This window comes from Bombus huntii, chromosome 13 (genome assembly GCF_024542735.1).
Source record: "Bombus huntii isolate Logan2020A chromosome 13, iyBomHunt1.1, whole genome shotgun sequence".
Lineage (NCBI taxonomy): Eukaryota > Metazoa > Arthropoda > Insecta > Hymenoptera > Apidae > Bombus > Bombus huntii.
Window position 1 is genome coordinate 12,321,538 of NC_066250.1, and position 25,884 is coordinate 12,347,421.

General features: G+C 39.4%; 1 protein-coding gene across 1 annotated transcript; it reads right to left on the reverse strand.

The window, feature by feature from the left end:
* Nucleotides 1-17,783: 17,783 nt before the first annotated feature.
* Nucleotides 17,784-24,175, reverse strand: LOC126872665 (fatty acyl-CoA reductase 1-like). Its single transcript, XM_050632791.1, has 3 exons — nt 23,810-24,175; nt 19,469-19,785; nt 17,784-18,858 (listed from the first exon to the last, which is right to left on the reverse strand). The coding sequence occupies exons 1-3, from the start codon at nt 24,044-24,046 to the stop codon at nt 18,441-18,443; spliced, it is 972 nt and encodes a 323-aa protein (XP_050488748.1). The 5' UTR covers nt 24,047-24,175; the 3' UTR covers nt 17,784-18,440.
* Nucleotides 24,176-25,884: the final 1,709 nt, after the last annotated feature.

Here is a 25,884-nt window from a genome sequence, read left to right on the forward strand (position 1 = left end):
CATTAATTTTTTCGGGTCTGTCAATAAACTTCATTGGAGGTTGAAGTGAAGTTTGCGCGCACTGATTAGAAAAAAATTCAGGCATAACAGCCTCACACACATCTCTCTCCGTGAAAAACCAAGTCTTCCATCGGTCTCAATCGCAACATCAACTGTGAAAAGCGGTACTGTACTCTCGACCTCAAAATCAGCTGCAAGTCCCAGATTGTCGGCCCAGACCGCAATACGGAAATGTCATTAGCCAATTGACCTGTCACAGTGAGGACTCCCGGGAAATCACCAAAGTTAGTCAACAGATTGCTGAGTCGAGGTAGACCCACGATGTGTACACGACCCAGGCTCCTACCACTACTATTTGACTCTTTTTCGTCGGGAGTGAAATACTGGAATATTCCTTATCGGAATTGCTAATCGAGTCGAGCTCTATTTCCACGTTGCATACTTTAATTTGTCCATATATTGTAAAAACGGATGTTAGCTCTCAATCTAAGCAAGTGTCCTCGCTCCCTCCAGAATCTAAATCGATAAATCGTTGCCATCAACGATCGTTTTTTAAGGATGCTTCGAAGATTAGAGGACGAGGACGAGGATGACAAGAATTTAGGAGTGGTATTTACATTTAAATTTGGTATTATTGATTTTTACTCTAGATAAAGGGTAGGCATTGGGATTGATTTTTCCGAGTTTATAAACAATATTCATAGTAGCCGCATTCTTTCAATCTTGTGCGCCACCTCATAATTTTCGACATTTGGATCGTTGACATAATGTATCCAAACATGGGGCTGATGGTCAGTGACTATAGTGAATCGTTGACCATACAAATACGGACGGAGATGCTTTACTTTTTTTATCGTGAAATAATGGGTTTTAGGCTGATTAAGGGCTCGAAATGCATATGCTGCGGGTATGTCTTTACTAATGAGACCATGGCTCAGAACGACCATGAGGACAGAAATTGAGGCAGCGATGATCACTAAGAACGGCTGTAACAAATTTGAGAATTGAGGCAGAGCTTCGGGAGATATGATATCTCGCAATGTTTCAAAAACAATTTGAGCCTCCTCATCCAAGTTAAAAGGTACCTTCTTTTTCAGAAGATGAGTAAGTGGCTTGGCAATCTTAGCAATCTTCGAAGCATCTAGAATACCTTCCTCAGTCACGGAATAGCTTAACATTCTTTTGGGTTTTAAGTACTGGAATTCGTTTAACACTTTGACTGTTACGTTGGTCATATAACTGGCCACGGTTTCTTCTGTGACGCCACGGTGGTCATTGGTACATCCAACGGTGCACTGAGTTAAAACACTGTGGCATTCCTCAGAAAAATATGTCAAAGTATTAATTACCTCAATCGTTATCGAGTTGACCTTAATTTCATTTGTCGAAATGTGATGCCCCAAGTATGCTAATTCTTTATAGAAGAAAAGATATTTTTCCCGAAGCCAGGGAGGATCGTCAAGACAAGCGTCCCGCTTACGTCCCCCTATGTACACCGCAGGGTAGGTCGCCGGGAGTATACTACACTCTCTCTACGCGGCCTTGGGTAGTAGCGCACCCACGATCCTGAAGCCAAGGGTGAGACCGTTGGGAGAGCCGCCGAGGTACGTTTCCTCAACTCCCGCTTACGTGAGTCTCATCTGGGTCTGACTGCACGGTGTGCAGGTAAACCGTGCAGCAGAGACGTGGCGGTACATCCACACGCGCGGTCCCACCGTTGACAAATGAACGGTACCACGGGCGGTCGAGTGTTAGCCCAGAGGGCGTAGCGAACCCTCGGCTCGACCAATTATGGGTATGGACTCGTGGTGGCAGTGGTTGTGGCCAAGTGCTGGCAAGAGGGCCGAGTTAAGGGGGACAAAGTCCTCCGAATGGCCTTCGGCGGGTGAGCAGCGTCCCACCTGCTCCGGATACCGTCCCGGAAGACGGAAGGGCTTGGAAAGGGCCCCGTTCGACCTGAGACGAGTGAGCCTCCTGCGGGCCTAACTATTTGAGGTAACCCGGTACTCGGTACCGTGTGCGCTGGTTGGGCGTATCCCAACTCCGATGGCTTCTAGGGTTGCCCGGGTGCTGTATAGATGCTATATCTGAGGAAAGTACCCGACACCAGAAACCAGACTACATGTCCTGTCCGCTATTCTCCTGGATCTCCTGGTCGCCTTTCTCGCAGGCTCCATTCCCTTCTCCATCTTCTCCCTCCTGCTAGTACTATCTTCACCAGACGCATCAGTCTGTGCGGAAGCCTGGCGGTCCACTGCCGTATGACCGCGGTCATGAGGTGACGACGCTGTAGGATCCACTTGACTACCACTACCTGCGCCGGTACTGGGATCTCATTACCAAGTATGGGTAGTCAGTACCAGTAATTTCAATCCTTGTGCCACTCACTCTTTCTCATCCTACCCCCGGTCAAGGTCGGTGCAGAGTAATTGGGAGTCCAATGAGAATGCAAGGTCTTTTTAGGCATGGGCCGACCAACTTCTCCGAGATTCCCCGCACCGGATCAGCACCGATAAGATCGGTCGCCATCCGGCTGTGGAAAAACATCAGATCCATCGCTGGTTTCCACGACGTGGTGGTCCTACGCCGCGGTAACCCACACTTATCTCGTGCTCCCTCGCAGGGGGCATAAGGTAGTGCCGGATTTTTACCGGCTAAAATCCCCACGGACGGGACAGTTATTAGCACATGGAGTCCATCTGTCGACCTGCTTTTGTCTAAATACACAAGTGCTTCACACAAACTACCCACAACCGCGCGAAGTAGGCCACCCCCCCCACACACACACACTTTTTTGACTGTGTGGCACTTTCTGGAAACTTGGTGGTTTCCACCCGTTCAGGCATCCAAGGACGGCGAGATTTGAACTCGCGACAAGTTGCCATCCAATCGAAGCTCTACGAGCGTAGCTGTCTGCCCCACCAAGTAGTACCTACTACCATTAGTTACTAGTGGCTAGATTAGGATTCTCACATCGCGCTGAGCGTCGAACAGGATGTTTATTTTCACATTCCTCTAATTCAATGGGTGGTACTGTTGCAGTGACATAGGTAGAGGTAATGTTAATCGCAAAAAGCGTAACTAATGCGTGCCCTACGTAGACGCCTGGATCAGTGATCAATTCGCTTATGTGACCTACTTTGATTTTAGATTCCTTGGCAGGCTGGGCTATATGGTTTTAGTACAAGGAGGCAAATTAAAGGAAGACGACGAAAGAAGGAAGAATTCCTTTATCACCAATCAAAAGACTATTCGCCTTATCGTTTCTAGCACTGAAGCCATCGACAGCGCGTAGACAAAAGACTGCGACGAAGTCAGACCATAAACAGTAGACAGGCGACGTTGGCTTCGGGGTTTTTCAGTTATTGGATAACACAGCTATCGTGCGGATCTGGACCAGCTCAAATGATATTCTTACTTATAATTACATTTCTATTTAAATATATTTTCTACCTTACAATTTATCCACGAGTTTTCTCTGTTTACACATCGAATAACCTCAACAAAGCTTCATCATAAGTAAGTATGATTCCTATATCAATGCCTGTGAGATTTTAGACACTGTTGGTATTTACAGTGTCAATAAGGAAATTAGCAATCCTTTCTCGAAAACATTGATGACAATTATGAATTGATTGGATTGGATTACATGACACTGTTGAGAATTGTGGATCTTTGAGGCTGAAATAATGTTATAGGAACACTAAATTTATACTGAGGATTAATAATAAAATAATGAAATATTTATTTCATGGACGATTCCTTATATATTCATCGATACACACTTGCACGCGTCTCAGCACTTTCTTCTATACCCGACTGTAAACCGACTCTTCGACGACTCTTAACCGGCTGAAGAGTTTACATTCATTTGTTTTCGAGACGCTTCGGACACACATACTTCCACACACTGATATTCACATACGAGTATCTCTACTACGCATTTAACCTAGTCCAGCACAGAAAATTATACATATCTCAACAGACACGTATACAAATAAGTCAATCACTGACGCACAATCGAATCGTTTTATGTTGGTGTGGAAGCATCTTTGTTACATTTGGCGCTAGTGTCACGAAAATTTAAGGGTTGGTTGATGAAATAAAATAACTGAGTCGTAACACAACTATTAATTTTGTTTTAATTAAACTTTATTATGAATTCAGCAATCATAATGTAACACACACTGAATTAACATAAATCACAATTCACTCCAACCACGTTATGTAAGACTTACTTACAACGACACGTTAAGTACGCGACTGTTATAAGGGTAGAGCCCGGTACAGATATGTTGACTATTCTAAGGATACAGAATAAGTGAAGTTTTACTGACGATACTGTGTCTGAGGAAAGCTAGGGGTGGGTGTGTCTAAGGACACGGGACTATCGGATTTGTTGATGACAATTTTGGTTAAGGAAGTGAGGGCAGTAAACACCATCTCCGATTGGATAATAGGACGGTTGGTGGACCCGGAAGGGTTTTAGCCGCCCTCGCGAGAAAGTTGCCAACGGAACATACCTGATGTGAAGAAAACCAACTTTCTAAGCTAACACGTGGTAGACAATAAACGTAAAGGGAAATCTAAGACAGGAAATACTCACTTGATCCGAAGCACCTTAACTATGAAAATGCCAAGGCCCCTGGTGGGTACTTAAGACTATTGAGGGTGTGCACCAAGAATGTGCAGACATCTGGGTGCCATCCTGTCCGCGGTGTGTGGCCTGGTCTCTGATGTGAATTGACGTTACACTAGCATCGTTTCGAGCTTAAATTATCTTGATGATAAGATCCACTTCGTCTACAAATTGAGAACATTCACGGCGCAAACAACCTACTTAGTTACAATGGAAGCATTTGTTATTTTTGAAATGTATTCTAAAGATTTTTGCGCCCGAGACAAGAGAATGTGAAGATGAAAATAGTTTCGAATGATCGATCGATTCTGACTCCACGTTGCTCGTAATATTGATGGTAGTTGCGAGATCCAGTACATTGTTAATATCTTAACAATTAACAAATGCGAATTCATTCGTGTGAACTACGTAATACCTCAGAAATTATTCTTGTATACAAGAAGCAGTGACACCAAATTCGAACACATAACGAACTGTTGTGGAACTTGGGGAGAAATCAAACAACCAGTGTGTCTCTGCAAAGTACAGTTTCACTATATGTATGCGGAAAAATAAATCCTTATCTTCTGTAAACAGTTTGTCAACTGTCTGAAGTCAATGTTGCTGCTCTATGCATAAAGCAACGATTGCAGAATGACAGAAGAATATAACGAGTGATCGCGACAGTGTAAATTTAAAATAGTAAATTTAGAAAAACATAAATGTGTGTATGTGATTATGTACTTCAGCTTATGTGGAAAGGGAAGATGGGGTGGGATCTATGTAACTACACGGATTACATTCTACGCGGTCAGTCGGTGTTCTACCTGTACGTTGTTTAAGAGAGCACTGTATATGCGTATTTGGCGATCTCTACTGCGCTATTTAATATCTCGCTGAGTATACGAATTAGAATAGAAGTATTCGAATAAAAATAGAAACGTATAAACGTGACCAACGGGATCGATGTTCTGGGCGGAAGTGCGGTCGCCTTACTTTCTTCTATTCTTCTAGTTAGCTGTTAACCGTTCTTCTTTGCCACCATGCGGTCGTAGCTAGCAAGCACGCAATAAAGTGTTCTGAATTATCTAGTATATTTAATATATGTTAACAATTTATAATAGTATACAATAGCCTTATACATGTATTATTCACAATATCGACAAGTAACTTCATTTATCCACAGTTTTTATTCGAAGAACATAACATATATATACTATATGGCATATAATATATAGCTCTGCAGGACATCCTTTATATGTAGCGACATGTCCTTATTCCAAGACTCTTTTCCATAATGTTCCATATAGTTTGTTTTTGATTTAAGCGGAAAACATAGCATTCAAGTAGTCGGTGCATAGCAATATTATTACCGATATTATCGAAAATAAAATGATTATACTGAATCCTTTAGTTATCCGACATATCCAATAGAATCTAAAATAAAAGAAAATATCATATCGAATACACAAATCACGATCACATCAAATATTTCTATACGTACATCGATAACCGTTGAGGCGCTGTATTTATAGATTGAGAATCTTCCTTCAGAATAAATTTCTTAATTCCCGCCAAGTAATCTGCTACATATTTCTTCCAATCCATATCCTGCAAGTCCAATTTAACAATATTTCCATTTTCCAAGGTATTCACCTTGTTGATCATGTCCGTAATATTATCTCTTTTGAAGGACCATTCCTTCGAGTTGAAGTAGTTTGCCGCTATGACCAATTTATTGTAATATTTGATCTTATTCATCGCCCTGAAATGTCATTTTTTGAGTATTTTGAGGTGGTTGACAAACGACTGAATACTTACATTGGTTTACCACCTTGAAGTCTTATAAAGACATCCACGACAAACGCAGGTAGAACGTTCAGAAATATACTCAGTGCATTGTAAACACATTTGTTTGCTACTACCGTGCAACTCGGATACCGCAACGTATAGTTCATCGGTTTTTCTCTGGTACATTCCACGAAGATATCAATGATCTCACCCAATCTTGAAAATTGAAATGTTTACACTTGTAGAGGTAATTGAACTACATTCAAGATAACGCATATTACTATTAGAGTATTTCAGAAGATATTCTGTAATATCGCAAGAAAAATGATGTAATTTTAGTTGTACCACATTTACAGCTTTCTGAATTGACTTATTGAGAACACAAATGGACGCGTGTACAACATTCTTAGTGCAATATTTCTTTTGTTATCAACGTTACATTATGTGTGTATTTGTTTATTAGTATTATTAGTTTATTAGACGTGGGTTATATAACAAATGTAGTATTTCTATCTTTCATTATCAATCTATCACTGCAACTTCTAATCAGGTAGTGAACATTAAAAGGTTTACAATTCTCATTACTTATTTAAATTTAATACGATTCGTACGGAACATGGTTCAAGAAAATTATAAATAACTTTTAGGCCTTTAATATCAAGATCACATAAGAAAGATCTAATACTAAGTGAAGGAGCTTTGTTGAAGGAGAGTCTAAGGAAAATTGTTAGTAATACTCGGCGTCTTTTATTCTCGTAGTGTATTCCCAGATGCCATAATTCAGATGTGGATAATCTGTTGCGCATTGACAAGCAGTTTTTATTAATTTGCAACCTAACAATTGGGCTTATCGTAACGCAATAAAACTTAGCTTAAAAACAATTTTATTAGCAACTTGCTGCAAACTATTGTAAAACTTCATTTGTAGCTTCCGACTGAAAATTTCTTACGTACGATCGATATTTTATTTATATCTCGACGGAGGAAATTTGTCTCAAAGCAGCTCATATTGTTCTAAATATTGTTCCGAATCAAATTATCCAAAAACATTCCTACTTTCAATCTGTTCTTGAACAAAAAATGTTAATGGACTAGACTATAAATGAAACTCTGATATCTGATGCAAGTATAAATTTCGTTTGTCGCTTCTTTTTCGAGTAAATCTGGCTTTTCATTACCAGTAATCTCAATGTAATGAATCCAAATGAAGTTATTAACATTCTGGTTACTATTGCTAGTTTCAAAGGTAGCATAAATATTTTGAATTTCAATAAGCTAACTATTGGAATTATAACGGAAAGTCGATTTTCGTAATAATTTAATTACGCTTGGAAAGTCAGTGGCGACGAGGAAATTTGTCTCGATAAAGAAACTAGTAATATCTAAAGTTCGATGCTACAACACTCTGTCGTAAAGGGTGAAGCTTCAAACACGTGCAAATAGGTTATATTTTGAGCTATCTCATTGTGAATAATAGAATGCAGCACAAATCGATTGAAAGTTTTGTATTTTACTATCACTGTATAAATTATTAATGATTTAGTGAAAAATGTCAAAACACATTACGGTCAAAGGTGATTAAATAATGATTTTTTTTGTTCGGCACAGAATCGAGCTATATTTCCATTACGTTAAAGAAGTTTTCAGTTAAAAGAGAATGTCTCGCTCGTTATCTAGAAAATAAAGTGTTGATGAAAATAAAATTTTCGTCATTTAAATGGAAATTTTAGTTAGGTCTGTGAAAATTGTCTGCGTTTGCGGATATGTTTTTGGTAAAGAAATTAGTTCTATTAACTGAAAAGGTGTGAGCTTGTTTCCGTTTAACAAGATGTTAGTAATTGATCTTATTCTACAACTTAACGCCAGTTTTCTTGCGGCTATCATAATTGAGAATTTGCACCGCCTTGGAAAATGTTACAATATATGATTTAAGTTGCTATTCAGTAAATGATTGAGTGATCTGAACTATTGTTACATTGAAATTGAAATTATTTCATACATTTTAATACATTTCGGAGCTTTTTTTTTATTTATTTGTTGAAATTACAATCAATTCTCGCGTTGAGAATTTTCATTAATTTTTATGGCGTGGCGCAGTGACATGGCTGTTTATTTATAATAAGTTAATGCTTATTATAGATAGGTATAATTTATAATTTATAAGTATTATAAGTAAGTGCATATGCTTAATTTGGATAATTAAATGAATCTAACGTTTAGGTCTAGCGGGTAGTGCCTCTTCAGCCTGCGAATCTGGTCCGTCGTATCGAGTAGTCCAGTGATTAGGGGGTTTCGGTGTTTGTTGATTCTTTTGCTGTATCTGTCGCTATATTTTGCTATTTCCTCTTTGACGGTGGGTATCTTGAGGTCGCGGTGTATTGTTTCATTGGTTACATACCAAGGTGCGTCAATTAGGGATCTTAGCGTTTTCGATTGAAAGCGTTGGAGTATTTCGATGTTGGAGTTACTTGCTGTTCCCCATAGTTGGATTCCGTAGGTCCAGACAGGTTTTATTACGGTCTTGTAGAGGGTAATTTTATTCTGTAAATTTAGTTTGGAGCGTCGGCCCGTGAGCCAATAGAGTTTTTTTAGTTTGTCCTTTAGTTGCTTCCTTTTATCTGAGATGTGTGTCTTCCACGTTAGTCTCCTGTCCAGGGTCATGCCCAGGTATCGGACTGTGTCCCTGCTAGGAACTGTTGCATTGTTGATGGTGACCTGGGGGCAGGTTTGTTTTCGGAGCGTGAAGGTTACATGTGAGGATTTCTTTTCGTTGACTTTGAAGCCCCATTTGTGAAACCACTTTTCCATGGAGTCGAGACTTCGCTGGAGAGTGGATGAGGCTATTACCGGGTCTGCGTGGGTAGCTAATAGCGCTGTGTCGTCTGCAAATGTCGCTATTGTTATATCGTTTGATATAGGTAGGTCGGCAGTGTAGATGGAGTACAGTAGGGGTCCGAGGACACTACCTTGGGGTATGCCGGCTTCTATTGGGAATGTTGCGGAAGTGGCGTCTAGGCATTTAACCATGAATTGTCTATTGGTTAGGTAAGATTTTAGGATGGAGTAGTAGGGGTGGGGTAGGATCTTTTTAAGTTTGTATAGTAGCCCTTCATGCCATACTTTATCGAATGCCTGTTGGATGTCTAGGAAAACCGCTGAGCAATATTTTTTCTTTTCCAGTGTTTGGCTGATCGTATGAGTTAAGCGGTGGATTTGCTCTACTGTAGAATGATGTTTTCGGAAGCCGAATTGGTGATCTGGGAGTGTTTTCAAGTTCTCTAGGATTGGAAGGAGTCGGTTCGTGAGCATCTTCTCGAATAGTTTGGACAGGGTAGGTAAAAGACTGATTGGGCGATAGGAGCAGGTTTCGTGTATCGGTTTACCGGGTTTAGGGATGAGGGTAATCAATGAGATTTTCCAAGCCTTAGGATAGTGTTCCAGGCGAAGGATAGCATTAAAAATCGATGTGATGAGTGCTATCCCTTTTGTGGGAAGTTCCTTGATTGCTCTATTGCCTATTAGGTCGTGTCCTGCTGCTTTCTTGGGGTTTAGGCGACTGATTGTTTCTATAGTCTCAGCAGAGGAGAAGGGTTCGATAGGAGGGGACATTTGGAAGGGGGTGTGTAGGTATTTAGTAACGTCCGCGGCGGCTTGGGGGGAATGGGGTTTGAATACTTTTGACAAGTGTTTTGCAAACAGGTCGGCTTTTTCTATAGGGCTTCGCGCCCATCCACCTTGCGGACGGCGGATAGGTGGGATTATTTGTGGGGGGCGTGTGAGTTTCCTGGAGGCCTTCCATAGTGAGTAGTTGGCGTCGGCTGTGGGGGATAAGCTGGCGAGGTATTTATGGAAACAGTCGTTTTTATAGTTTCTTAAGGTTCTGGATAGCTTTCTAGTTGCGTTGTTAAGTTTGCGTTTGTCCTCCGGTGTTCTATGGGTCTACCATACTCTTCTTAGTCTTCGTTTTTCTGCTATTTTTTTAGTATGTATTGGGGATATTCTTGTTTGCTGTTAGATGGCTTTGTCGGTGTGGAGAGGCGGATTGCGTTTATTATGCTCGTGTTTAAGTATTCCGTGGCTGCTTCGATATCTTCCTTTGTTTTTAGTGGGGTGAAGGCTGAGGTTGAGTGTGTAAAGACTTCTCTGAAGAGCTGCCAGTTGGTGTGTTGGTTATGAATGGAGCCATTAGGTGTATTCTCGATGATTGTTGAACTGACTGTTGCTATCACGGGAGAATGATCAGAGGAGAGATCAGCCGAGGAGTTGATCTGGACGTGTCTTGATGGGATATTTTTAGTTATGAAGAAGTCGAGAAGGTCGGGTATTTTGTTGGTGTCAGTGGGCCAGTATGTGGGTTCGTATGTGGTGAGATAGTTGAGGTTGTTGTTTATTATGCTGTTTAAGAGGTTTTTGCCTCTTGCTGTAACCAGTCTGCTGCCCCATTGGATGTGCTTGGCGTTATAGTCTCCTCCAACTATGAATCTATTGCCCAGGGTGTCCAGGAAGTTATCAAAGTCTTCTTTGGCGATGGAGTGTCTGGGAGGGCAGTATACTGCTGAGGTGGTGATTGAGCCATGACAGTCTTCTATTGCTACGTTTGTTGCTTGGAGGTAGTCTTTCTGGAATGATGGAAGTTCGTAGTGCTTAATACTTGCTTTGATTATTATTCCCGTGCCACCGTGGGCCTTTCCGCTGGGGTGTTGAGTATGGTAGAATTTGTAACCATTTATTTTCAGGTAGCTCTTGTCGGTGAAGTGGGTTTCCGATACGAGCATTACGTCGATTTGCTGGTGTTTTAAGAAGAGTTCTAGTTCAAGTTTGTGTTGCGCTAGACCGTTGGCGTTCCAGAGTGCTATGCGCCTTGGTTTTATTTTGAGTCGGGGCGTGCTAATTTTTCCACGATGAGTGTTAGTAGCGATAGCAAGTGATTTATTTGCTCCGATTGTTTCTCTATTAACTTTTCAAGCCTTGGGGAGTTGTCTGTGTTAGGTGGGTTGGGGACACTGTTTTGGGGAAGGTTCCTTTGGCTGTTCGGGTTATTTTGGATGCCTTGTACTGCTTGGGCATAGGAGGTTGAGGTGGAAATGAATTTGGTAGGACTGGGTGTTTGGTTGGTTGAGGGGGTTGGGGTAGTCGTGAATTTCGGCGGGCTGGGTGTTTGGTTGGATACCTCTTTTGCTCTGAGCTTAGGGTACCTGTTCGTGTATAATGTTTTATATGCTGGGCAGCCTTTGTAGTTGGCAGGGTGGTCCCCTTGGCAGTGGATGCATTTCGCTGGGGTTTCCGGTGATTTGGCGCACTGGTCAGTGGAGTGAGTGCCTGCGCATTTAACGCAGCGGAAAGTATGGTTGCAGTATTTCTGCGTATGACCGTACCTTTGGCACCTTTTGCACTGCACTATTTCTTTTTTCACGAGCGGTGGTTCGATCTTTACTATCGCGTTCATTAGGCGACTGATGTTGTAGATTTCCTTATTGTTCGGTTTTTGTGTAATGTCTAGGAAGAATAAGGATAACGGGTCTTTCGAGACTCTATGCCTTATATTACTTACGTTGATGACTTCGTGGCCGAGTTTTGAGAGTTCGTATTTGAGTTCGTCTATGTCTGCTGAGTGGTGTATCTTTCGTAGGACCACCCGGAAAGGCCTTTCCTGTTTGAGTTGGTAGGTGTGGAAGTTGGCGTTCAGGGTCCTGAGTGTCTTGGTGAGTTTTCTGTAAGCTTCTGGGTTCGTCGGTAGTATTTTAACTTTATTGTTGCTTATCTTAAGGTTATATTTCTCCTTGCTGATACCTCTCTCTAGGGACTTGGTCATTGTCTGTATGTCAATGACGTCGTCCACAAATATTGGTGGGGGAGGGGGGATTCTCTGTGAGTGTTGGTTTGGTGGCGGTTCTACGATTTCCATGGCGTCGTTTGAGGATTCCAATACGGCGAACCTGTTGTGTGTGTTTATTTGCGTTGCTGTTTCTATTTTTCTTTTCTTTGTAGTGTTAGCGTCGTTAGTGCGGAGAGTTCTGCTACACTTTGCCACGGGGGGGGGGGGGGGTAGCGCGGGGTAGCTGCGAGTCTGCTCCGGAGAGCCTGGTCGCGGTTGCTGGGCCATCATCGGGCTAGTTAATTCGGAATGAACAACTAGTCGTGAGGCTGTGAGGCTAGTATTCGAGTTGGGGTTAGGTGCGTGGGATTTTCTTCTCCCTAAAGGGTAAGGGACACTTAGCTGTGTTCTCTTTCGACGGTTGGGCGACACGTGTTGTTTTCGGACTACGCTGGGCACTAGAGACACGTCTGCACGCTTCGGCACTCCACAGCGAACTGATTTCGGAGCTGGTAGTATTTTCTTGGAAAACTTTGTCATTTCACATTTTTTAATACAGCGATCAATACTACACAATCAACGTAAAATGATCTTTATTGTCGTTAAGAAGACGATAATTTGTTTCTATCTATTTACTATTCATTTCAGTTCTTAATTCTTATTAACGAATGAGAAAACTAACTGTACTGCGGCACCGATATTATGTTTTGAACAGTGACAGAGAAGGATATTTCTATAATTTAATAAATATGATAGAGTGATTAAGTGTGTCACATGTCATTTCGCAATGAAAGTAGACTCCTGCGGACTCCCACCAATAAAAGCAAACATCAGCTGAAGCCTACATTGGGGGACGCAAGCGTTTAACAATTTGCTGATGCAGAGCAAATTATTGAAGCAACGCTCGCTCAGGCTGTTATTTTGAATGCACTGTATGAAAGAGTAATTATGAAGGAGTCTATTCAATAACGTTAGATGAGGGATCATGAGTTATATTGTGTCACGTAGGAGACACAAGAATTCACGAAATTGACAGATCACCGGTGATCTCCTCGTGTCGTAGTTCAAACGTTTCACAAGTAAGGTAAAAATTTGGATTTTAGACGTAATAGTAAAATTTATTGTACGAATCCAACAGAGTAACGATTCAGAGTGTTATAACAAAAAAGGTGTTAAGTGCTGATTTAGAAAGGTTCTAATACTAAGGTTTGTTACTTCTGGGGGGGGGGGGGTGGTTATCGTCCGGTGTATATCATACGCGGCTATCCTGTTACTATCTGGTTATTGTTTCGATGGCTGTGGCATTCAGGATGTTTTGTCTATCCTATTACTGTTTCTGAGTCTGTGACTATTGTGACGAAACGTAGCAATTTTTGATAGTTTAATAGATGCAATGGGAATTGTAAAGACATTTTCACGGCCAGCACCTTAAACAGATCAGCTGGAAGAGAGGGAATTGCCGGATTCGATACTCATAAAATTCAACAACGAATCTATTAGAATCAGATTCAAAGATACCGATGGCTACATCCGATATCTCCCGCAGTAGCAACATTTCAAGCCACGAAGTACAATGGAGACATTGAGCAATAAACTACATGACGAAAGAGCACTTGCCGAAATGCAAAGATAACGAGAACTTCATTTGCAAAATCAAATAAATCCGAGATCAAACCATTCGAGGAAATACCTGCAAAAAAGATTTCTTTCAGATAGCTCAACTCAATCGATGAATATACATATAGACTGGGTTATCGCAAAAAGAAAAAAGAAAGAATAATATAGAAAAATGTTATAACGGGATATTTTAGAACATGTCCTACGAGATGCAAATTCCGGTTCGTCAAGCCGTTGCGAAGAAACCGGTAAACGCAAAAGAAAAAGTTACTACACATCGAATTGAGACACCTTTCTTATTTCCGAAGAAGTATTAAAAGCGTAAAGACGTTTCTATGACACATCTACCTTCATTAGAACAAATGAATCCTATGTATATGTCGGAGATGAAAGAACACCGGAGCCTTTGGAATTTTGGATAATCCCGCAACATTGTAACCTAGAGTCTACTATAGCTGTAATTGAACAATTGTAGTTATTCAATCCGATTGTAATTGTTCGAGAGTTGTGATAATGAGCTTGGGCTCGAGGCGACAGTCAGTTGCCGAACGTAGCCGCGGTCACGGGATGAACGCTTTGTCTAACAAAGGCATGGAATAATTCTATAGCTCTCCTTAAAAAGGAAATAGTTGTAACACTCGACAGTAAACATTCCAACGGTCTCTGCCCCGTAGCTCGCCACACGCAGACCCCATTCTTCGAGTAAGATGATTGCCAGATGTCGATGCGCCTCCGCAGTACATGTTCAGCTAGCCCGAGGGCCCGTTATAAATCCTAAGATTTAGTCAACTAAAGTCCTTCAAACGGACAAACAGTCTTTGTCCCAACTACGGGAAAATAGGGGCGACCTATTTTTCAACGAGCGGCGTCTCCCACTAGCAACTTTCCCTCGAGGGCGGCTAGCATCTTTTTCTAACCACCGATATGGAGATTGACCAATTAGCAGCAACGCCAATTTCCCTTACTCTCTGAACGAAGGCTTTTCTCGACGAATCCGATGATCTCGTGTCCTTAGACACACCCCATTATAGTTTTCCTCTGTGGCATCATCGGGACGGGAAAGGCATTCCCGCTCGCGATCTCATCGATGAAAAAGAGTAACCCCTTACGACCAGGGAACATTACGCTTCCGACTTTGATTTTGTGAGTACGTTCATCTATCATCCCGTCGACCGCGGATTCGTTATTGAACCTAGGATCATTGTCATTAGTTTCTCGAGTACCTAACTACCACGGTTACTTGTCCGATTCTATAATAATCGTATTTGCACTAGTCAATGTCTTCTCTATTGCATAACGACAACGTGTAACCCAAACGAAGATTCGTTTCACGCCCCTAACCCTAATTCTAATGTAAACCCGACATATAGATATTCACAGAAAAATATCTGGCTGGCTCTTATCCAATTGTGTTCTCAATATCTTTTTCTAAGTTTATCATTATCTTTTGTACATTAATCACACTGGAATACAATTTATCCATTGGCGTTTCCATTGATCGCATTGCTTAAATGAATCTGAAGCTTTTAGGATACTCTAACAATTGAGTTACGTTAGTTAAAAAAATTCTGTAATAAATATCGATTCCGTACTTGATGGGACGTGCGCTGCTCGTACAGTTGTAAACTTTGACCCTATTATCAATATGTAGCGTGACGTGCCACGCGGCACACATTATCACGTCGACTACATAATCAATAGGCACTACATCTGATATTACATCTGCCTTACCCAATAGTACTTTTGCAATACCATTGCCAATATTCATGAAGATACCTGCAACGTCAAATTGGTTCAAAAGTTATTAATGATTCTTAACTGTCTCGAAATGTAGCGACACGGATATGGGAAGAGTAGCTGTAAGTGACCACAATAGTCATACGGACGAGGATGCGCTAACTACTAGTACACCAACTGACAATCACTACACCATACCCAAAGCAACAGCACAAGAAATCAGAAACATAATTGAGAAAACAAAAAATAATAAAGCACCAGGAATCGACCTAATTAACGGCAAAATCTTGAAAAACCTTCTGCCAAAAGCGATAAGACAAATCACAATAATAGTTAACGCAATACTAAGAATACAATACTTTCCAAAAACTTGGAAACTGGCACAAATCATAATGATACCCAAACCAGGCAAGGACCCACACGAAACCAATTCCTACCGACCAATCTCACTACTTCCGGTGTTCTCTAAGATACTAGAGAAAGTAATCTACGACCGGATAAAACCAATAATAGAGAAGAACCATTTAATACCGGATCACCAATTCGGATTCAGAAACAAACACTCCACAATAGAACAAACGCACAGACTCGTCAATGAAATCCTACAGGCGCTGGAAACAAAGCAATACTGTACAGCCCTCTTTATGGACATAGAGAAAGCATTTGACAAAATAAACCACGAAAGCCTACTACAATCAATCAGGAAACAGTTCCCGGGGCAGATATACCAACTAATCAAATCATACCTAAGCAGCAGGAGCTTCATAGTAAAAATCAAAAACACACACTCGGAAGCTAAAGAAATCAAGGCAGGAGTTCCGCAAGGAAGCGTCCTAGGACCAACTTTATACACATTATACACGGCCAACATACCAACAACTAACAACAGCAAAATACTGACATTCGCGGATGACACAGCTGTACTAGTCAGGCACACTAACTCTGCAACAGCAGTTACATTACTACAAGAACATATCACAAAAATAGAAAAGTGGCTTCAAGCAGAACAAATTAAAGCAAACCCCGATAAATGCAAACACATTACATTCACACTGCGAAAACAGAAACCACCAAACATTGTACTAAACGGCACACGCATAATACAAACAAGGCAGGTCAAATAGCTAAGACTCCACTTAGTTACACGACTCACATGGAAACAACATATTAAAGCAACAATAGACAAAATACAGATGGCAAGGAGACAAATGTACTGGCTAGCAAGTCGAAAATCCAAACTAAGCATAGAGAACAAACTAAAAATATATAAAATGGTCATAAAACCAATCTGGACGTACGGAATAGCACTATGGGGAACAGCAGCAATGAGCCATATAACCAAAATAGAGGCAACGCAATCGAAAATACTCAGAACAATAGTAAACGCGCCATGGTACATCAGGAACGAGGACATTCGAAAAGACCTGGGAATACCAACGGTCAAGGAGGAGATTAACAAAAGTGCAAGAAGGCACGGAGAAAGAATAGCAACGCACCCAAACCGGCTGGCAGCGGAAACGGTCCACACATCAAGCATAAAAAGAAGATTAAAAAGGAAACACCCAACAGATCTCACAAAGGAGATAACCTAACAAACACGATGATGGTACCCCGCTGGGGGTAGCCACCCACATGTTATATTAGCACACCGCTATAATATTTTACCAAATGTCCTACTGGACAAATTGTAAAATTGTAAAATAAATAAATAAAAAAAAAAAAAGAAACTTCTGCGTTTGGCCACACGTTGAATAAGTAGTCCAATGCTAATACATATCCATCGCATATATTATATAATTATTTAAAATTATTGCCTCTTAAACAGAAATATATTATATTTCGCTCATTGTTGCCAGATAAAATGTTTAATGATATTACCGTGTGCTTTAAAATTTTATGTTGTTTCACGTTAACTACATCATGTACATCGTAACAAAGCATATCCTACTGTCTCGAGGGGCGCATCGCACGTCTTATGCTTAAATTAATTCCATTTAATTCCATAATACTATACTACACTACACATTTTAGGCTGAAACTAACTGCTTGTAATTGGATTGTATGTTGAAGGTTCATATCCCCGTAATTAAGTTAATAAAAAAAGAAATAACGGTATCATGAACTAATTTTTATAGCGCAATAAGCAAAAAGTATTGTGGCGGCACTTGACAGTAAACTTCCCAACAGTTTATGTCGCGTGACGCACGACACAAAGACCCTATATCTGCGGACAAGATGATTGCCAGATGTCGATACATTCGTACCGAATATTTCCAGCTAGCCTAAGGGCCGCTATAAATCTTAGAATTTATTTTAGCTAAGGTCCTCCAAAGAGACAAACAGTCTTTATTTATCAGCCTCGAAGTCGACCACCTACCACGGGAACACACAAGAAATCTGCTATCTCGCACGTACGACGCTTCCCGCTAGCAACACCCTCTCAAGGGCAGCTAGCATCCTTTTCCAACGACCAACACGAATTAGTCAATAAGTAAACGTTAACGTACATTTCCCTCACTTTCCGAACCAAAGTTTTTCTCAACGAATCCGATGCCCTCGCATCTTCAGACACATCCCAACACAGTTTTCCTTCGCAGCAGCATCGTGACGGAAAGTCAGTCTGTTACAGTAGCGCATCTCGAATCATAGCTATCCGAGCTCTAACTTGTAACCGTGCATTCGCGAACCGAATATAATCGCGAGTCCTGCGTCAAGTGTACTCATCGACATTACAGTGAATAAACATTTATCGTTGAATAAATCTGAGTTTTCCTTCCGACCCTATCACGACATATCACTTCAGTATATTTCCATATACGTAACCTTCAGAATGTGCGAGTTAAAAATTGTCACAGTTTTATTCTATTGCTGATTTCTTTCATTGTTATGAAAATTATGGAGAGCTAAGGTCTTGTGATACGAGTGACTTGTATTATTCGGAATTACTTGGATGTAATGAAACGCTCTTATTTGCGATATGAGTGAGATATGAAATGACGAGGAATTATCATTGTAAATATTTATAAAAATACCTGATTGTCCAGCAAAAGATACCAACCAACCAGGGCACGGTTCTTTTAGCGAGCAACAAATTATACTTGGTCGTACGATCGCAACAGCCAATCCTTTGCTATTGTTGGATATTGTCTGCTCTGCAAGATTCTTGGTGAACGTGTATGTATTTGGATACGTCTTTAAAATTCTTTCTTCGAGCAGATTAATCAATTCTTTGTCTTGTCGGTCACATATATCTATCACGAGAGAAGGATCTAGATTCGTGCTGCAAAATTATCAAGCATAAGATAACATGTTTGTCATGCTAAAGTCATTAATAAATTGCAAATTTGACGCATTTAAAGATTTAAAATGCAAAAACGTATAGAATGTCTAATAATATAACAGAATATAATGAAATAATACACAATAATATAGAAAGAATCGAAGATGAAGTACTTGCTGTAATTTTTAGTAAACGAACAAAGTTCTGCCTAGATTCTGTTCCTCAAATCATGTTTATTCATCTTAAAATATGAATTTATAATGATATCCGTGTCTAGTTGTTATCATGTACGTGTATCAAAACAAGTTCATCATTGAATTCAATAAAAAGAAGAAATTAGTAAAAGGTAAAATAATTTTCAATACGTAATTTTTATCATTGACAGATCTTGTATCATTGATTATTTCTTGTGTAAGTTTTCTTAAATTTATACCTGTTTTGACAAGTATTTATCATTTCAATGGAGAATGGCAAGTGTTAATTAGATAGACAAGTAAACAAATTATACTAAGTTATACATTACTTTCATCGTTTATTTATATTTAGAAGTAGGTTATGCACGATATTGAAAAAGTTGTTTAAGGAATGACGAATTATAACTGATTCTTACGTGTAGACCTTTTCCTCGATGTCTGATAGATTCGGATTACTGTAAGCTGTGCTCACATAGACAACGCTAATTACATGCTTGAGTTCCTTGCACAGTTTGATAATATTAGCGGTACCTTTCACATTTGCATTGACGACCATATCCAATGGTAGATGGAAATTTATAGTGGCCGCAACGTGGAATACTATGTTTACATTCTCTATCAACATATCTCTGTCTTTTTGCAAAAGATCTAAATCTGGCAGAGTCAGGTCGCCCTCCACGAGATGAATTTTATCGAAAATTGTTGGGTTTTGTGCTCTGACACCATCGAAAACCTGAAGAATATAATATATAAGCTCGGTTCCCAATATAGAATATTATTAAGCATACTAATTTTCTCTTAATACATTTCTGACCGATCAGGAATAAATTCTTTTTTTTTTTACGCAGAAAGTTAAGTTTTTAGTTTCTGTTTAACGTAGCTGGTCAACAGTGTGTTAAAAGTATATGTCTGCAAAAATGCCTTGTAATTCTTTTTATACGTTTCTAGACTGGTTTAAAACTTGTTCAGTATAATTGCGATACTCGCATCTCATTATAGAGCTAACGAAGTTTCAAGAAATGTATCTTGCCCGCGTAGTATATGCATACAATTTTGCAGTGCCTACATATTTTCGTAAGTCAGTATAAGCATGCATTATTATATTCAAACTATCATATCTCCATATGACAATAATTTATATCAGAGAGGAAATGAGAGTACTCGCGTTTATGTTCCTGATTATTCCCGGACTAATGTTGAACCACGCTGACAATACTGGAAGATGAGACACGCTAGCATATAGAAGAATCTATATAGTTAGGGACCTGCCCTATTTGATTCCTTATTAGCGTAAACCAGTATCTACTTAGCTTTATGCGGCAAGAACCTATTTAATTGTACGGTTATACGAAAGAGCTCATATGTATTTGTCTGTCCGAGATAGGTAAGTATGAGAATAACAAAATCGTACAATAATTAGACTAATTCTGAGATGCCCAAGAAAGAGAAAGTTATTGTTTACAATGTTTGTTTTAGAGAAGAAATCGCTAAAGACGCTATGTAACTCGCTAATTTGACCTCACGAGAGAATAACTTTTTGTCGCGATGATGCTGCAGAGGAAAACTATGATGGGGCGCGTCTACGGAAAGTGAGGGAAATTGACGTTACTGCTAATTGATCAATTTCCATGTTGGTGGTTAGAGAAGGATGAGACTAGCAAGCCGTCCTTGAGGGAATGTTGCTAGCGGGAAGCGTCGTTCGTAGAAAAAATAGATCTTCCCTATCTTCCCGTAGTTGGGACAAAGACTGTTTGTCTGTTTGAAAGACTTCAGATGATTAAATCTTAATATTAATAACGGCCCTCGGGCTAGCTGAACATGTACTGTGGAGATGCGTCGGCATCTGGTAACCATCATACCCGAAGAATAGGGTCTGCGTGTGGCGAGCCACGGGACAGAAACTGTTGAAATGTTTACTGCCAAGTGCCGCTACAACTGTTTCTTTTTAAGAAGAGCTATACTATTACTCCACACCTTTGTTAGACAAAACGTTCATCCCTTGACAGCGGCTACGTTCAACGACTGGTTGTTGCCTCCAGCCCAAGCCCACTATGATAAATCTCGAAAAAATACAATCGGTTTCAATGGCGACAATTGTTTAATTACACCTAAGGTAGAATCTAAATTACGCTGTTAAGGGATTTTGCCGAAGTTCCAGAGGGAAGGCTCCAATGTCCTTTCATCTTCGACATATATTTTTTTGTTAATTGGTTATTTCTTAAACTTTCGCTGAAAGATTTCGTATCCTCGTTTCATTTTTCACAATCTTTTTTTCCGTTCCTTCGCCATTCTTTCGCTGAATGTCAAATGAGACGTATCGTTTGTTCTCAATATAAATGTTCATCTTAATATAATCCTCCTAATTTTAACAAAGATCAAACTCCATAGGACCAAAAATTTTCGTTAGTAAAGAAAGTAAGCTGAAGTTAAACTGATCAACCTCATATAAGTCATGTGCAACCCGAAACGAGGGTGGACTGTCAGAGAGTATGTGAATAACGTGCAGCTAGTTCGGCTATTGTACATAATTATAATTATTTCGATTTGCCAAATACATATATTCTGCTTATTTTACACTCGATTAATTAATCCCATCAATAAGATAGATAAAAGTGTGGTCAATTACTTTATTTAATTACATCGTTACACAAATTAGTCATTACATTTTCATCTCTTTCCATTTTGCCTACAATCAATTAGTTCTTCTGTTTTCATCGTTTTTGTAAATGAACATGCATGTAAGATAGATATCAGAGATATCATACATTTCATCAGAAATATTATTCTGTATGCAACGATTCATTATTAAAAAATTGATACTTAGGTTTTACTACAACAAAAACATTATCGCGACGAAATTTAATCTAATTTTAAATCTAAGACGCTATCGTGTATTGAAAATGTGGCGGACCGGTACCAACAGGACGCCGACAGGTCGAGGCATCAACGCGGTCGTAACAACTCCCGGACGATCCGCGGGTACCAACCGCCAACACCAGAGGGCTACTACGACGACAACGAGTCTGTCTCTCGCTAGCGGTCGAATATACGGTGTCACGATACAAATACCGCACTTAGCGAGACTCCCTCTACGTCTAAGGCAGGGACTACCGGGTATAGCCTTACTTTACTGATGAGTCCACCGGTAATCCCGGGACGAACGCGAATACGCGGAGATATGTATGTTAGGGGTCTTCTCGATCGTGTCCAGTTCCCGCATGCATAAAACAATGTCCATCGACGTAGATCTCCCACGGACATCTTCCAGTGCTTTCCAGAACTTCCTCACTGTTTTCAGGACTCTGATATCCCCGAGATACTCGGGGCGAACATGCCGGAGAATGTACGCAGTGCTTTGTTATCCATTTTTATACAGTCTGGTCTCAACCTTTCTGCTGTCGTTAATCCTGACTCTACTGCATCCCAGCAGACCAGGAAAACCAACGAAGCTTCCACATCGCCTTCCAGTATTCATAATTGCCCTTACTCAGGGTCGGATTCATATCCTTGTCCACATTACCCATTTCCTCCTGATCGACCATGGCGTGGTCTCTTCTCGGACAATTTCAGAAAAACACATAACCACAACAAATAAATGTCTTTACTGTCGCAGTTTACTGCCCCGGGGCCCATAACCTGTTATTAAATATAGGTTTGAGGTTGAGATATAATTGATTCACACAGATTCAACTTTTGCTTTCTATATTTCACCTCTTCGTACAAAACGTCTGAACACACCGGATACACTTAGATAATTAACACGTGATCGACTCCTAAGCCAAAAGAGCATCGTTAGAAGTCGTACCAACTTAGCTTGTAGGAACTAGCGATCATACCAACTTAACGTTTCTCAACAAGGGAATATTCTCCTATTTCCTCGAGAAAAAATATAGAAAATATATACATAGTAAATATAGTAGTAATCAATTTCTCTTTCTTGGGCAACCTGCAAATAGCCTAATTATTGTACGATTTTGTTATTCTCATACTTACCTATCTCGGACAGAAAAGTACATATGAACTCTTCTGTATAAATAATGTTTCAACATCTTTAATATATATACGGCTTCCAGTCTTTTAGTATTGCGACAGTATTACGTGTTTTATGATAGTAATTCTAAATTATAAGAAGGGAAAAGCGTAAATAAAAACGTAATATTAATGATACAAAATTAGATAACAGATAACGTTCGAAATCTTAAACTGCTGCATTGTAAACGTCTTCATCCGTAAGGAATCAGAAATGAAATAACAAATAAAAATAGATAAATGAATGAGTTGAAAAGCTGCACTGATCGATTTCATAAATGGGAAAGTACGCAAAAGTGGTGATGTCAACCGCGTTTGTTGATGTGTTCGATATTCACCTAAAAGTTCACTATTTATTTATGTCATCTTCTTGCAGAAAATGAGCCATTTAGTGCAAAAATGTTCGCAGTCAAGAAGTTGATTATCAGTTAATGAATGATAAAATAAAAATTTTGTAGGGAATCGAGTGGGCCATTCTTAGCTTCTCTGTTATCCACTGAAAAATTAACGTGTATATCCTGACACCATTCGCGCTCAAAACAGAATAGAAGTTACTGTTCCAAGTCGCGGTGTTGAACCAAATAGGCAAGAATTGAATTACATCATATTTGCATTAATCGGCTCATATGAACTTACGAAGGTAATTTATTTGTTTCTTGGCAATTGTTCATTAATTTGAGACTTATATAATGAAATTCCAAAAAGCGAGTAGAATATTACTTACGAACCGGATCATCTATTAACTTCTTAAATCGTTGTTCTATCGTTTGGTTACGTTTCGGCCGGATCAATATAAAAATAGCAGCGATGCGTGAACACGTGCGTATCAGTTTTTCGAGGAGGCCTTTGCCCACGAATCCTGTCGCCCCTGTCATAAGAATTCCAGTTCCGGAATAGAATCCCTCGATGGAATTCACATTACGTAACTTTTCATTTATCTCGTTTTCATTAAGCTTTGTATTCATTGTACCAAAATCACAGGGCTTCCCCTCCTTCAACCCAAATATCTGCAAATGAATATGAAAAAATAAATCGGAAAATTAATAAATAAAGAATATTGTACAATTTTATATCTTGAATTTCTATATATGTGTTATGTTAAAAAAAAAAAAAAATATCTCAGGATAATCCGTATTAAAGGAAAAATGATTCAACGATGATAGTTTATTTCGCGAACTGAGCAAATGTGTAATTTTGTCACAATGCAGTTGTAGAGGATTGATCTTATCATGTATCACGAAATACAGTCTAATTGAGTGTGAGCAATTTATTAAAGATATTAATGCGACACAAAGCACAAGTCCAGGTAATAAGTCTTGCGAAATAAATACGCGCTATCTCAAGAAACTCCGTATATACGTCTAATGCGTCTGTATGCTTATGCTGCGATCGCTGAACTTCCTCGCTCGTCATTTCGTTTGTTTATTTATACTGGTCGGGGGACAGTCGGAAAGTTTGAACTCGACTGCGTTTGACGGTTGAAAGTAGCGGCGACATTGTTTTGCTCGGAGTTCATTACTCCTTGCAATACCTGTGACCTAACGATCATGATACTCCGAACAAAACAACAACAGGATTTGAATTTGTCCTGCTCGCGTGCCGCTACACAGTTCATTTGCTAACTACGCCATTATATGTGTAATCATTAACATTTGACTTCTGCTTTCATTAAATATCGATACTATAACAATGTTCCTATTAACATAAAAATGTTTCATTTAAAAGATTTTTCAAATGCTAATGCGTACAAAACGCTATTTAAAAGGAGGAAAAGAGTACAAAAATTCTTGTATAAGAAATATTTCATCTCTATTATCATTCAAATAGCTTGGAATGCTTTAAACGAATATTGTAATATAACTTCCAAGTCGTTTCCTGCAAATTAATATACAGGCTCAATTAATAAAATTTACCACTTTGAAATAATTCACTTTCTGTTGATTTATTCAGAAAATATTTGAAATACAATTTATTGCATTCGAACAAACTGATCAAAAGTATATATTCTGATCTTTTTATGAACTAAATTTTCTGAAATATCAATGTGACCATGAGTTTTTTAAATGATACCGCATATTTTTCTAGTGCTCTGTTGTATTCGCCAAAAACACGAATTCAACGATCTATAACGAATTGAAAAACGGGGAATCTTTCATCGATGTTATGCGATATGTAAACGTGTGTGAGTGGGGGTGTGCATTATTAGCGGTATGTGTTCCAAATCTTCAGTGCCATATATGAAATAGCAAGTAAGTGAAGATAGAGCATGTAAAATTTAGAAGCAGTAGAATTTCGAGCGTAAATTAGCAAGTTAAGGGCAATTATGAGTTTTCCCATTAATATACCATGGCAAAACTATAATTTTAACAGGTTATGGATCCAGAATTCAACTATAGACCGTACGTGTGAATTTTTGGAAAGAATAAAGGAAGTTAATGGAACGGTAAGATGGCTCTATTAGGATATCAAGAAATCGAAAAGCTTTCATAGATTTCAAGATTCTAATTACGAATCGTGGAAGTTGCAAATCAAAAATTTGTAACCGTATGTTTTCGGAAATTAAAATATAAGCAATGGAAGCCTTAAAATTGAAATTAATAGAATAAACAGCAAGCTAAAACGAACGATGAATCAGGAAACTAGTAAAGACACTACATTCTTCGTGAAAGATAAAACATGTCGTAACGAGGAATTTCATTAGCGAGAGAGCCCTATTTTACGTAACCTTGTCACGTAATTTTTAGGGTTGGTTGGTGGAAATAAAATATAGTTGAGTCATAACACAACAATTAACTTAGTTTTA